General features: G+C 40.8%; 2 protein-coding genes across 3 annotated transcripts in view; both read left to right on the top strand.

Moving 5' to 3' along the window:
- The window catches only part of huwe1 (HECT, UBA and WWE domain containing E3 ubiquitin protein ligase 1), a 49,023-nt gene extending 40,284 nt beyond the window's left edge, over positions 1-8,739 (top strand). For both annotated transcript variants that reach the window (XM_088082185.1, XM_088082184.1), the window contains exons 69-82: positions 326-458; positions 661-863; positions 961-1,202; positions 2,009-2,111; positions 2,365-2,514; positions 2,689-2,934; positions 3,030-3,147; positions 3,245-3,385; positions 3,477-3,764; positions 5,003-5,108; positions 5,382-5,499; positions 5,948-6,129; positions 7,568-7,758; positions 7,858-8,739. In XM_088082185.1, the coding sequence (XP_087938311.1) occupies positions 326-458; positions 661-863; positions 961-1,202; positions 2,009-2,111; positions 2,365-2,514; positions 2,689-2,934; positions 3,030-3,147; positions 3,245-3,385; positions 3,477-3,764; positions 5,003-5,108; positions 5,382-5,499; positions 5,948-6,129; positions 7,568-7,758; positions 7,858-7,960 (2,324 nt within the window). In that variant the 3' untranslated portion in view covers positions 7,961-8,739. The remainder of the gene's footprint in view (positions 1-325; positions 459-660; positions 864-960; positions 1,203-2,008; positions 2,112-2,364; positions 2,515-2,688; positions 2,935-3,029; positions 3,148-3,244; positions 3,386-3,476; positions 3,765-5,002; positions 5,109-5,381; positions 5,500-5,947; positions 6,130-7,567; positions 7,759-7,857) is intronic.
- Positions 8,740-12,013: 3,274 nt separating this feature from the next.
- The window catches only part of l1cama (L1 cell adhesion molecule, paralog a), a 62,058-nt gene continuing 59,857 nt past the window's right edge, over positions 12,014-14,214 (top strand). The window contains exon 1 of the mRNA XM_042491480.2: positions 12,014-12,351. The gene's annotated coding sequence lies outside the window, so the exon portion shown is untranslated. The remainder of the gene's footprint in view (positions 12,352-14,214) is intronic.

Raw genomic sequence — 14,214 nt, 5'->3', positions numbered from 1 at the left:
GTTTTCTTTTTTATACACAAATGAGCTTCATTCTGTGGTAGTTTTCTCAGTACTGACACAAAAAATGTACATATACACTCATTCATTCTTAGTGCCATTTAGAATATCTTTCCTCATTCACTTTACACCCAATGGCATCACAAAATTGAGTTTAAGCCCTCTCATTTCCGGATTTGGGAGAGAGTTGTTCACGTTAACTTAATATTTTTGGACTGTCTTAGACCATAGGAATCAAATGTTTGGATTTTGAAAATTGGCATAATACCTCTAGGCAAAAACAGTTTTCTCTTTACACACATTTATTAAAACATTTTCTCTCTCTCAGGCACATTACTGGCCGAACTTCGAGAATACAACTTGGAGCAGCAGAGACGGGCTCAAGCTGATTCACATTCCCCGGATGCCCCTCCTGAGGATTCCTCCATCTCAGCCAGACTCAAGGGCAAAATGACTAGCAGGTTAGCCAGTGATGGTTCTGGGCCATCCAGTTGCTTTAGGTTGTCAACACAATTGCAAGAGGAACTGGCAGACTGATGCTGTTAACTCGAATTCTAGTTGAATAAGCCTTGGTAGCCCTGTGGTAGCTTTTTTTGCATAACAGTTAGTTTCCCACCAATACATTTTCCTTTACCTTGTTTGCGTTTGTTGGTTGGGGCACAGGTTTGACGGGTCGGAGAGTGTGGTCATTGTGGCTGCACAAAAACGCACACTCGGTGGACGTGAACTACAGCTTCCCTGTATGAGCTCACTAACCTCCAAGACGTCAACGCAGAAGTTTTTCCTGCGAGTGCTGCAGGTCATTATCCAGCTTCGTGAGGACACACGGCGCGCCAACAAGAAAGCCAAACAAACAGGGCGATTAGGTAAGAATATGTTACCTATACACAGTTCTCTGGATGTATGCTTCTCCTAATGATGTTTAGAGTGTAACAGTCCTCTCCTCCATCTCTCAATGGCCAGGCTCCACCAGTTTAGGCTCAGCCAGCAGTATTCAGGCCGCGGTGCGTCAGCTAGAGGCTGAGGCTGACGCCATCATCCAGATGGTGAGAGAGGGTCAGCGGGCACGCCGGCTTCAACAGGCCCCCCCACCCACTGCCTCTTCTGCCTCAGCCGCCGTCGCCGCCGCTGCTGGATCCTCAGTGGCCGCCCCCCATGCCCCCACTGGTGCTGCTCCCCCTGCTGGCACGGCTGCTGCTGCCACGGTTAGCATGGGCTGCACTGACAGCAGGCATACTCTACTCACACACTGCACACGCTTACAGTAGGAGACCATTTGAAGGCTAAAAAAAGCATATTGACTACATAGTATGACCATCACAGTAAAGCTTTTGAAATTATTGTGGTGGTCGTCAATATATAATGCTATTAAATGGCCATTAGCCATCGACATGCTTCATGTCTAATTTGGCTTTGCCTGTACTGGCTTTGTGCATTTTGGAAATTTATAAGCTAACCCATTACTTGTTATGCATATCTGTCTTATTTTGAAAAAAAAAAAAAAAGAAAAAGAAACACCAGGGAAAATTCAGATTCTCCCTCAATGTGTTTTCCATGATTTAAAGAAATCTGAATATTATATACGGCATTCTATCTGTAAACAAACATAACATAATGTGATTTATGTATAGTGACAATTGCTGCCATGATGAACATTGACCAAAAGACTGAATGTCAGTGATCCACTGCTTTCCATATCAGTGTCTTTGCATTGACATGTACAACATTGAAATGATCTAAATATGAATGTGCTGCCTGCTTCAAACTGTGATCTATTCCACTGATGTTGTGTGTTGGCTGGCTGACATGGCTTCATGCTTTTGGCCCTCCCTCCTTCCCTACTCGGCTCCCCTCTCAGTGGATCATGGGAATGTCATTATGCATGGCAATATCAGTCCAGATTGTTATTATGGATTTAAAAAAACATGCTAATCATTAATTTGACCATGTTTTTTCCTCTGTTCGTCCTCTGTCTCTACCTCTCTGCTCTTTCCTGTTTTCTTTTCTGTAGTCTGAAGTGCAGTCAATGTCAGAAGGGCAGGCAGCCCAGAGAGATGACTCTCCAATGGACGTGGACCAGCCGTCTCCTCTGGAGCAGGACCCCGCTCCTCTGGGTATGACTCACTTGAAAACTGCTAGTGACCATTTAAAAGCACCGACTGATTAACTTTATTTTTGTTTTGTCAGTAAATGACTCCCACATCCTCTGACAGTAACAGTAATAACTCAAGCAACTTTAATATAGACAAATATGGGCTTGTTCACCAACACTAAAACATTTTTTTTGGCTGTAAATATGAGCAGAAACAGCTGATAAGAGCATAATTGATGTAATGGTGCTACAAATATTGGAATTATCGTTATCAGATGAAGATGGAAATGGCCAATCAGAGAGTGAGGAGAGACTTCCAGACCTCCCATTGCTCAGTGAACAGCTGTTGTTGGATGAACTATGGGACATGCTTGGGGAGTGCCTGAAGGAGCTGGAGGAGTCCCATGACCAGCATGCTGTACTGGGTAAGTGAAACCCCTCTTATAATGATCTTTTTTTATGCAGTCTGCTCAGGACCTAGAAACGTCCCTGTAGTGCAATCTCTGTGTAAGAAGTGCTATATTTTATTTGTTTGTTGGGTAAGCATTGTTGGATGATTTGTCCCTCTGATGGTGTTTTTTTTTTTTTTGTTCCCGCAGTTCTTCAGCCTGCTGTTGAGGCCTTCTTCCTTGTCCATGCCACAGAGCGAGAGAGCAAACCTCCTGTGAGGGACACCCGGGAGAGCCAACTTTCTCACATTAAAGATGAGCCTCCACCACTGTCGCCAGCACCTCTCACACCTGCCACACCTTCATCCCTAGACCCATTCTTTTCCAGGGAACCATCCTCAATGCACATCTCTTCAAACCTTCCACCTGACACCCAAAAGTTCCTCCGCTTCGCCGGTAGGCCTGAGACATTAAAATCAGGAGAATGATAAAGCTTTGCCCTGACGTGTGTAGCACAGTGGTCTAACATGACTCCTGCTTCTTCCCTGTAGAAACTCACCGCACAGTGCTGAACCAGATCCTGCGCCAGTCCACCACTCACTTGGCTGATGGGCCTTTTGCAGTTCTGGTTGACTACATACGCATCCTTGACTTTGATGTCAAGAGGAAGTAAGGGGGATTATCACACACTTCTTTACACTGTCTAAAGCACAGTTATTGGCTTTTTAAAACACTGACGCACTGGTGTTTGTGGCCATCTCTGCAGGTACTTCCGCCAGGAGTTAGAGCGACTGGATGAAGGCCTGAGGAAGGAGGACATGGCTGTGCATGTGAGGAGAGATCATGTGTTTGAGGACTCCTATAGGGAGCTGCACCGCAAGAGCCCAGAGGACATGAAGAATAGGCTGTAAGGCTCCGTTGCCTAGCAATGCAACTGTGTGTCCCCTCAATTCAGAACCACTAAGCCTGAGTCGTACTCTGCTCCCTGTCCTTTGCAGGTACATTGTGTTTGAAGGGGAGGAGGGCCAGGATGCTGGCGGCCTGCTGAGGGAATGGTACATGATCATCTCCAGGGAGATGTTCAACCCCATGTACGCCCTGTTTCGCACTTCGCCAGGCGACCGTGTCACCTATACTATCAACCCTTCATCCCACTGCAACCCCAATCACCTCAGCTACTTCAAGTTTGTGGGCCGCGTGGTGGCCAAGGCAGTCTATGATAACCGGTTACTGGAGTGCTACTTCACCCGCAGCTTCTACAAGCACATCCTGGGCAAGAGTGTCAGGTATTTGAGCTACTGGCAGTTAGAGCCAAGTAACCTAATTACTTCCTGTGGTCATGAAATTCCTAGAAATTATAAAAACTGTTTTCCAGGCCTGAGAGAGGTTTTAATAAACAGAATGTTCTGGGAAAGTTTTAAATATGTATTGTTTTGGCTGTTGTTGTCTTTGAACACTGAGCAAATTGGTTTGATTTTTTTCTTAAACATGGAAAAAAAAAGGCAATGAGCAACTTGGTAAGAAATGATTTACAAATTGCAATGAAATATTAGATTTAAAAAATATATTTTTTTAAAAAGCTATGGAAAATGACTGTGGGGGGGTGTAAAAGCTAGGGGAAAACTATATTAAGAATTAGCATAATTACATATTTAAAATTATGTGACAAGATGGTAACTTTTTTTTTTTTCAAAAGAATTTCTTAAGTCTGCTTTGTTTTTTTCTTTTACTTGATATTTCTTTTCCTTTTTATTTTTTTTAATCTCATTTATTTATGTATTTATTTTTCAGTTTTGTTTTTTTACTAATTTTCCAGGTACTGTGCCTATACTTTTTTTACTAATTTCATGCTAAGTTTTGGGTCATTTCTTCTTTTGTTGCTCATTGCCTTCTTCCCATGTTTTAGAAAGAAATCTAGCTCAGGTTTCAAAGGGTTAAAATATGTTCTTTAAAGACTCAACACATGTCCATGTGCAAAATGCGTTCCTTGTGTTACTATTGACAATCAAGTGCTGTGCTGCGTGACTGAACAATTATCAGACACATCCATAAAATATTTGTTTAACAGGAGTTAAATGCATACAAACTTGTCAAAATTAGAATCCCAACACCCCTCAAATTGCACTGACATCCACAGGATCCTCCGGTCTGGTCTGTCGGCAGATGCAGCTAAATTTCTAATGAGGAAGTGAAGTTAGTAAGCGCTAACAGCGCCTGGGAAATCCCTGTTCAGTAACTAATGGAGTTATTGCTATATAGGCTGACCTTTTTTATACGACTTCAGTAAAGTTACGGACATGTTATGAGATGTTGTGGAAAAGTTATAGAAAAGTATTGAAATTAAATTGGTAAATATGTGTGGGAACCTTGTAATAGTTCAAGGCATGTTCTAACTACATTAAAAATACCCAAATAAACCATGCCTGATTGATTGCTGCGCATAGCTATATATTGCAGTTTTGTGTATAATGTGCTTAGTATATATATATATATATATATATATATATTTCTGTGGTTTTACCAGGTACACAGACATGGAGAGCGAGGACTACCCTTTCTTCCAGGGCTTGGTGTACTTGTTGGAGAATGATGTGTCCACGTTGGGCTACGAGCTGACATTCAGTACAGAGGTTGGTGTCTGTTCTCTCAGTGTTTCAATTAGCTTTATGTGGAAAATTGATTTTCTCACCATGTCCTCTTCCTAACTGTTGAAATTGGGATTCAGCCTCAAGGGTTTGAATCCCAAATGCTTTATGCTCTCTTATAATAAGTGCTGCAAAAGTGTCATTTGCAATCTGATGGCCCTAAAACACTGCTAATGGATACCATCTGTGACACGTGGAAAAATATTAAACTGAAATGAGTGATACTGAGTCTGGGAGGCATGTGCTCTGTTATCATAGGTCCAGGAGTTTGGAGTGTGTGAAGTGAGAGACCTCAAGCCAAATGGAGCCAATATCCTGGTCACAGAGGAAAACAAAAAAGAGTATGTGCACCTGGTATGCCAGATGAAGATGACAGGTGAGATTGACATTCTTTGACCAAATATTTCTTTTCCTGTTAGCATTAGAGGTGTAATAATACTCAGTATTACTCACAAAATAATTAGTCAATGCAAATGTGTTAATCTGTATGATTTAATCAACAGACGTCATTTAAAATGTTCAAAGCATTTGTATGAAGGATATCATTCTCAGAGGTGCAAAAAGAAAGCACTAGGTGGCAGCACTCATGGATTTTAAACTGATCAATATGCAGCAGAGAAGGTGTCTCTCTCTGGAAGATGGCTGATTTATCTTAAGCAGCACCCTCCAGCTGCTCTGATACATTATTCAGTAAAGCTTTGAATTTTCCAGCTGCTATATTGGAAAAAATAGCCACAGAATTAATTGATAGAATAATGTTAGTTGTATGCAAGATAAAGAATATCCTCAATAGTACAGAACGATGTCTTTTACTTGCTTTCTAGGTGCAATTCGCAAGCAGCTGGCAGCCTTCCTTGAGGGATTCTATGAGATTATCCCCAAGAGGCTGATCTCCATCTTCACTGAGCAGGAGCTGGAGCTGCTCATCTCTGGCCTGCCCACTATTGACATCGATGACCTAAAGGCCAACACTGAATATCACAAATACCAGTCCAGCTCCATCCAGGTATGAACAAGCCTGTTTAAAAAAAAAAACAAAAAAAAAAACAAGAATTGCCCAATGAACGTGACAGAGAGCTCAAGGCTTCAACCTTCAACTTGGACCCCAAATTCCCCAGATCCCAATCCAATTGAGCATCCATGGGACGTGTCCATACCCCACCTCACAAGGCTCACATGATCTGCTCCCATCGCCGTGGTGCCAGACAACGCAGGTCCTCCAAGGTATTGGCACGTCCAGTCGATGCTCAATCAGATTGGCGTCTGGGGAATTTGGAGGCCAGGTCGACACCTTTTTGTCACATTCCTTGGGGCATTCGTGAGCGTTTTTTGCTGTGTGACATTGGCCGTTCTCATGCAGGGGGAGGCTGTTGCCATGAGTTTATTTGGTCTTTGGTCTCTCACCAAACCCAGGAGATTTCCTGATTACCTCAATATCATGAAATTTATCTATTTTTTATTTATTTACTATTAAGGTTTTTATTCATTTGAATGTCAACAACCAGGCATTGTCTTTACCTTTAGTTATACAAAATCCAAAGGACTGTGGCAAATGCACATATTTATAGCCACCCAAATAAACATTAACAATTAAAGCCATACAACTGGATTATCACAGTGTCCCAGTGACAATATATGCAAAGAAGTCTCATGACCTCTCAATATTCTCGCTTTTATCTTTGGCTCTAGCTATCAGCTGTTTATGTGATGCCATTTCTCTTTACTTTTCTAGAGAGGTGGAGATAGGGGCCAAAATGAAATAAAATGCTTGTAGCAGTCTGAAAAAATCAATCAATATAAAGTTAAGGATGTTCCTTAGTGTTACCATCCCAACAAAATCAGAGGCCAGAGTAGTACCCATTTCTCCCAGAGCCGTATAAAAATGTTCATCCTTAGGTGCAAAGAGAAAGTAACCTTTTCCATCATGTAAATCTGCATCGTCACATCTATCCGGTTGTTTACGGTAGGACCAACATTCATCATCCATCTTCTGGCCAGCGCCTTTTTCCCTGCTACTATCTAGATACCTATTTGGTATTTTCCAATACCTTTTATTTCAGAGTGGATATAGTCTAAATACAAGACTTTGAAATCTAAAGATATATTTGTATTAAAAAAGGTTTGTATTGCTTTCAAGTATTTTTTTAATATTTAGGCACTCCCACAATACATGGTCGTGTTTCTGCAGATATACAGCCACGATTTCTCCAGCACTGAGAACTACTATTGTCATGTCTGCTGTCATAAGAGGCTCACGTCAGTTTCAATGCAGATTATGTGCTCAGTTCTACCTTAGTAGATCTAATTTAGCAACATTTTGTTTGTGGAGCTGAAGTATTTCCCACTGGGAAGAACACAGTAGAGACACAATTATATTGGAACACATTTCTAACTCTACTGTCTTCATCTTGCATTCTATTTATTTTTTAATTTTTGCTCAATAGATCCAGTGGTTCTGGAGGGCCTTGCGGTCTTTTGACCAGGCAGACCGGGCCAAGTTCCTACAGTTTGTCACTGGCACATCCAAGGTTCCCCTCCAGGGTTTTGCTGCTCTGGAGGGCATGAACGGCATCCAGAAGTTCCAGATCCACCGTGACGATCGCTCCACTGACCGCCTGCCATCTGCTCATACCTGGTAAACACAGCAAGTTTGTTCAGCATAGAAAATTAGAGCAATAATAAAAAAAATCATAATTGTGAAAATTGAATTGTCTTTCTCTATTCCCACTCTCAGCTTTAACCAGCTGGACCTCCCAGCTTACGAGAGCTATGAGAAGCTGAGACATATGCTGCTGCTGGCCATTCAGGAATGCTCAGAGGGATTCGGACTGGCTTAAACTATGAGACTCTTAACAAACACACACACACACACACACAGACACACACAGACATGCATACAGACACTTGATTTAGATTTGCCTACTCCTGACATTCACACTGATAACCTTTGAACGCACGCACACACTATCATAGACATTACTGGATTACTTGTTGAATGGCCTAGACTTACTGGTTTCTATTCCATATAAAACAGATAAAACCAGCAAGTGAAATGGACTGATTGACAGTGCGTACAACACAGAGAGCCTCATGTTGACACGATTGTGTCTCCCTTCCCAATTAAATGGCAAATGCAAGCGCAGATTCAGAGGATAAAACATGGACTAATATAAGAGACGTTTTCTTCATTTAGTTTGATTTCTCTGTACAAAAGGTTTGGGAGTTTATTATGTTTAATCTTTTTTGTTCTCTGGCTGTGTAAAAAGAAAAAAGAGAATGTTGTTTGAACAGGATGGTTATAAAACCTTTGGGGAAAAATGTTGGTGGTTTCTTGTTGCAAATTTGTGACCTCACAAGCCTTGACGACAGGGAACATTTTTATCGGGGGTACATGGACAACTTGAGAAGTTTTGGAGATATTCACAAAAATGCACTTTTCAAAGTTTTGTGGCATTTTTAAGGAAGGATGGTACAAAAAATGAAGAGAAAACCTGAAGGAGATTAAAAATAAACATTAACCATAAATTCTAGAGTATTTTTGGCTATTAAATCGCTGACCCAGCCTTGAGCCTTTGAATCAGAGTGGAATAACTACATGAATAAATGCATAAAATTGCGTCCATTGTCTCTTTTAACATTGTTGCAATCATTACTTGCAGTGAATCATTCCGTCAAAATTAAATGTGTTAATTTTGTGTGTAGTCACACCAAAGCTAAATATAAGGGCACTTGGAGAGCGCAGACCTCTGTCAAGGCCAAAAGTCAAGTCTTCTATGATATGCAAATCTGTAAGTGCAACCTATGTTTGTCTAGATGCTGTATATTTCCAAAACTGTTAGAATAATGTTAAAATATGGTTGTGCGTTTACAATCTCCAATGTGCGTTTATTATTTACTTCTTAATTTGAAATATTTTGAATTTCTAAAAACCAGGAAGCACTTTATTACCATGAACACCACGAACATGGCAGCTTATCAAATACACTTGTTAATGAAAAACTGTGTTTACAAGGAAGACGTTTTTACTGGAGCCAAATTTAAATCAATATCTTGAGTAGAATTTATTGCAGACACATAACATTTGGATATTAGTAAAAGTATAATTACTTGCATAATATGTGTGTATTTACCTTTCCACAGCCACACCTTAGTTTGAGAAAAAAGTGTTAGTTATTGTAGCAGTGTTAGTTATACTGGTTGGTTCTCCAGTCAAACCACTGTTCCCAAGTGCTCTATAAGAAGTCATGTGTAGGCTACCCCCAGAGGAGTCCAGGGTTCCCATGGTCATGGAAAACCTGGAAAAGTTACAGAATTTTACAATCACAATTTCCAGATCTGGAAAATGTCATGGAATTTTGTTGAGTTTAATGAAATTGTTACAATAATCTGTGGATAATCTTCTATTTAATGTAACATATAGGAAAACCTATTTTCTGTAGCTGCTGACGTAATGTAGCTCTAACATGCGTTGATGTTTGAAATCATTTTGTTTGCCATCACGTACGCGCCCCCCCAAATCTCTTCATCCATGTTGTCAAATTATGTTTGAATAGAGTTTGAATTTGATATGTTTGAAAAATGCCCTTAAAGTAGGGCAAGAGGTGTTTTTTTGTTTGTTCGGTTTTTTTAATCATGGGACCTTGAAAAGTCATGGGAAAGTTTTGAAATTTGTCCATGAAAATGTGTGGGCACCCAAAGAGCCACATACAGTATCACAATCACACTGTGTGAATTGAGATATGGAGATTATAAGATGCATGGCATTAACTCTGCTAAGGCCAAATGACATATCTTGCATTTTTAACAAATGTTAGAATTGGAGAAAAAAAAAGAGAAAAGGTTTTTCCTTGGCCCATCCTACACAGTCATACCAAGTTTCATAAAAAATGTACTTTTCCCATAATCCTGCTGACAAACAGCTGAGCCAAAAACGCAACTTCCTTGGTGGAGATAATAAATATTGGACAATTTTAATCAAATTTATTTTCTATTGACAAAATCTTGATTGTTAATTTATAGAGAGGCTCCTCAGTGTTTCTGTGGCGAGTGAAATTAATCCCACAGTTTACACTGACATTGATCCCAGACAAACTGTCCCTCATGACAAAATCAATCAACTACAGTAACATCATGTGTAATGACTGATGCCGTCCTTGAGCACATTTCTCATGCGCAGCCTCGAGCCTTTTAGTTTAAACAATCATTTGGGAGGATGAAACGAGCTCATTGCAGCAGTGTTGTCATTTCCCACTCTGACACTGGCCAAGTATGCCTCCAGGTCCCAAACAATTGTCTGTACCCTTGATTATGTCACACAATGTCCCATCTTTGCTGCCTCGTTGCTGATGAACAGAAGATGACAGAGAGCACTAACTTGAATTTCTTGTCACGGTACGGGCTACAAAGAGTGTATTTTGACTCAGGGGCACAGATGTCATCTGCTCATGTTTTCATGCAACACATCATGGACAGAAATTTACCTTTTCTAAAACAGACATTTTGACATGCCATAGCAGAGAAGCGCAGGCATGATTGAGTAAAAAAATGACTGGATGCTATTCTGATGAGCTAGTTCCAGTTTGTTTGTTTCACCTGTGCTTTTCCTGTTATGACCAAAGTGTCTGCCATGATTAGGGCTGCAGCTAACACATTTTTTTCTGTTTATTCTGATTATTTTCTCAACCAGTAGATTGGTTGTATAGTCTAAAAATGTCAGACAACGGTGAGAAAAATGCCAATTAGTGTTTTCTAAAGCCAAAGATGACATCCTCAAATGTCTTGTTTTGTCCAAAACCCAAAGATTGTCAGTTTACTCTCGTAGGAGTAAAGAAACCAGAAAATGTTCACAATTAGGAAGCTAGAATCAGAGAAAGTTAATTTTTTATTTAAAAATTACTTTAAACAATTGATCATCGAATTGGTTGGCTATTAATTAAAAAAAAATTGATTAATCATCACAGCTGTAGCATTTATGCCTGTTTATTTATTGCCTTGGTTTTGACCAGATGAAGACTGAAATTGAAGGCGTAATTTGCCCGTTTCCTCATTTGAAGTCAAAGGGCCAAAAGTCCTTGGAGCAGCTATTTAGGGACTGTTCTTTATTTATCAGAGGAGGGGGTGGCTGGGGTATAAGGTTTTTTTTTTCTCATCTTCTTTGAAGCTAGAAAGATTTTTCCATGAGGCTCCCTCTGTGACTTTAGGAAATCCATGACCCTTCTAAAACCTTAAAATACTGTTCAGATGTTAAAAACTTATCCCTTAATGTTTTAAAGTTAAAGAAAGATCCTTAAGTTGAAAAAAGCCTTGGTTTTTCACTTGTGTTATGCATACTGGTTAGTTAGTGCAAACAGGTTTTTTTGGCAAACTTTTAAATCAGACATAGACAATGAGACAAATTAGAATAAAGTTATTTTCATGAAATATGTTACTATTTTAAGCTTACTTTTTTTTTTTGCTAATGAAAGTGTTTATCCCGCATAATGTGATCAAGTCAAGTCAATTTTATCTATAGAGCCCATTATCACAAAACATTGTTTGCCTCAGAGGGCAGTCAAGGACAGTCAGACATTTGAAAATCCATTGATAATGTGTTTTTTTTTTTTTTTTTTTTAGTTTCTTGCTTTGATAAATTGTCTTTTTTTTTAGGAAAACATGCAAGTTTTCTTTGAAAATAGCAGTAAAGTAATGCAAAAAACGTTCCTCCCCTAAATAAAATACAACATACATAACTCGATCCACAAAAAATGTCTCACCTGTTGTGCATCAATCCCTCCCCCCTCATTAATAATGGACAGTCCCTAAAGAAAAAAATCTTGACTAGATTAAAGAGTCGATAGTTGGTTTATAGGAAACATCTGTTCCACTGTGCAATCAAGAGGAACCAACTAAAGCGAAAAACAGAAGTAACAATTCGAACAAGCGAACATGATAGATAACCTGCTCCTGCTGTCAGCGAACAGGCTAAGCGACGTGTTGCTTGTTGACATAAGGCTCGCCCTGGCCCTGCCTCTGTTTTGGTAAAACTTCACACACCCTTAGCTTACTTTCAGAGCGACTGCGGGTCGTTAATCGGGCTCCAAGCACAGGGCTTTATATGCCTCCTAAAGTTGTTGTTATCCGGACACTTTTTCGCACTGCACCGGCCATAGTTCGCTCGCTCATTTAATGTTCGCTGATCCCTTAGGGAACCGACGCCATCAAGGTTTACAGTTGCCAATCCTTCAAAAATGTAAGTATGGTTTCCTTTTATTTATATAAGCATAAATTCTTGGATAAATATGTGTTTTGTAGATTGTAACATCAGCTAGTATTCATGCAATTTAGAGAGGGAGGTAAATATTTGTGAAAACATTAGCTAGTTTAGCTAATGTTAGTCATTAGTCTTTGTTATTTTTGTGAGATGTTACCTAAAGTCTTTCATGTTCAACTTGAAATGATTAAGATAATTTTGATGAGGAGTTGGGTGGGATATGGAGGCTGTTTTTTGTTTTAAATTACATTTTAGGCCTCTCTAATATTAGCATGCTAATGTTAGCTGTATGACAGACATACTTGGCAGTTATTTGGTGTATGTTAAGTATTTAGCTTGCATGTGAAATCTACACCAATAATTATGTAATTACATAATTTATTTGTGTGGTGCAGCCCATTTTAATTTGTTGTTGATTAAATCTTCACTTGGTAAATTTTACAGAAGTTTCAATTCAGGAAGTTCTGTTGCAGTGGGCTGATGGACATATTTAATAAATCTAGTATTCCTGTAGTGCTTCAGGCAGACCAGAATAGCAATGATGCACTTACCTTTTTTTTTTTTAACAAAGTGAGGCAGCAACAAAAACACATACTGACAACATTTTGACTCTGACATGGTCTTCTGTCTGAAAGGTCAGTTCTGTGCATATAATGTCACCATAAAATAACCAACACTACAACTGGCAGAGTGCAAGTTTACAACGCTGAGGGTCAGCATGCCCCGGGTCCCCGCCCCTGCCTGCCCCCCAGCACACAACACACCGGACCTTGACCCCTGTCCCACAGGGTGGTGGCCCCATGTCATCATTTTGGGCTGAGCCCGACCAGGCTCCGTGGGCTAAGGCCCGGCCACCAGACGCTCGCTGATGAGCTCCCTCCCCAGGTCTGGCTCCAGGGAGGGGCCCCAGTAACCGCATACTGGTCAAGGTGCCCACAGCTCAAAATTGCCGGCCACGTCATCATCATCTTTGAGCCACGCTTAGTCTGGCCCCTCCCCTGGGACTACTTTGCCTTGGGAGACCCTACCAGGGGCACGCTAACCCCTCCTACACGTTATGGTGGCGATTCTTGGAGGTGGTACGGACATCTGATCAGGATTCTCCCTGGTCGCCTCACATTAGAGGTGTTCCAGGCACATCCAACTGGTAGGAGGCCCCGCTAGAGGGATTACATATGTTGTCTGGCCTGAGACCCCTTGAGGTCCCCCAGGAGGAGCTGGAAAGTGATGCTGGGGAGAGGGATGTCTGGAATGCTTTGCTCAGCCCAATTTCCCCACGACCCGGCCTCGGATAAGCGGACAACAACGGGTGGGTTGATGGATTAATATGAAGGAACAAGCAGGGCAGCTTTTTTATCAGGGCACCTAACCCTGCAGGTTTTACCCACAACCTGCAAAGAATTTTAGGATATTCATGTGCTTCTTGGAAATAGACTTAAATCGAAAGTTTACCTTCATGCACAGTCAAATTGAAAGCTGCTCACACCCTTGTTTTGATGAAGAAACTCTTGAATGTCATCATGGATTGAAAGCTGATTGTTTTCTGTGGTCTGTGCAGCCAAAATACCCAGTTTAGGAATTCCCCTGTTTGTTCTGCTTCCCTGGGTTTCCTTCCTTACTTGGCTTTTTGCTCCTCCACTAGAGCCGTTGCAGTTTGAGCCCAATGTTCCTGTTTTTTCCTCAACCCTCCCCTGTGTATCAATCTTCTTTTACCAGCTGTTCCGTGATGAATTTGTTCCACTTGAAGACTCACTACAACAGCCGAAATCAAATCCCCAGCTCCACCACTGCAGGTGTTCCTCTGCTGCTTCTCTGACCCTCCCCCACCCCAGCTGAAAACCT

This window comes from Plectropomus leopardus, chromosome 9, assembly GCF_026936395.1.
Source record: "Plectropomus leopardus strain MGB_pleo_1.0 chromosome 9, ASM2693639v1, whole genome shotgun sequence".
Taxonomy (NCBI): Eukaryota; Metazoa; Chordata; class Actinopteri; order Perciformes; family Serranidae; genus Plectropomus; species Plectropomus leopardus.
Note: the sequence above shows the minus strand (reverse complement) of the source record. Positions and strands in the feature narration are given on the sequence as shown.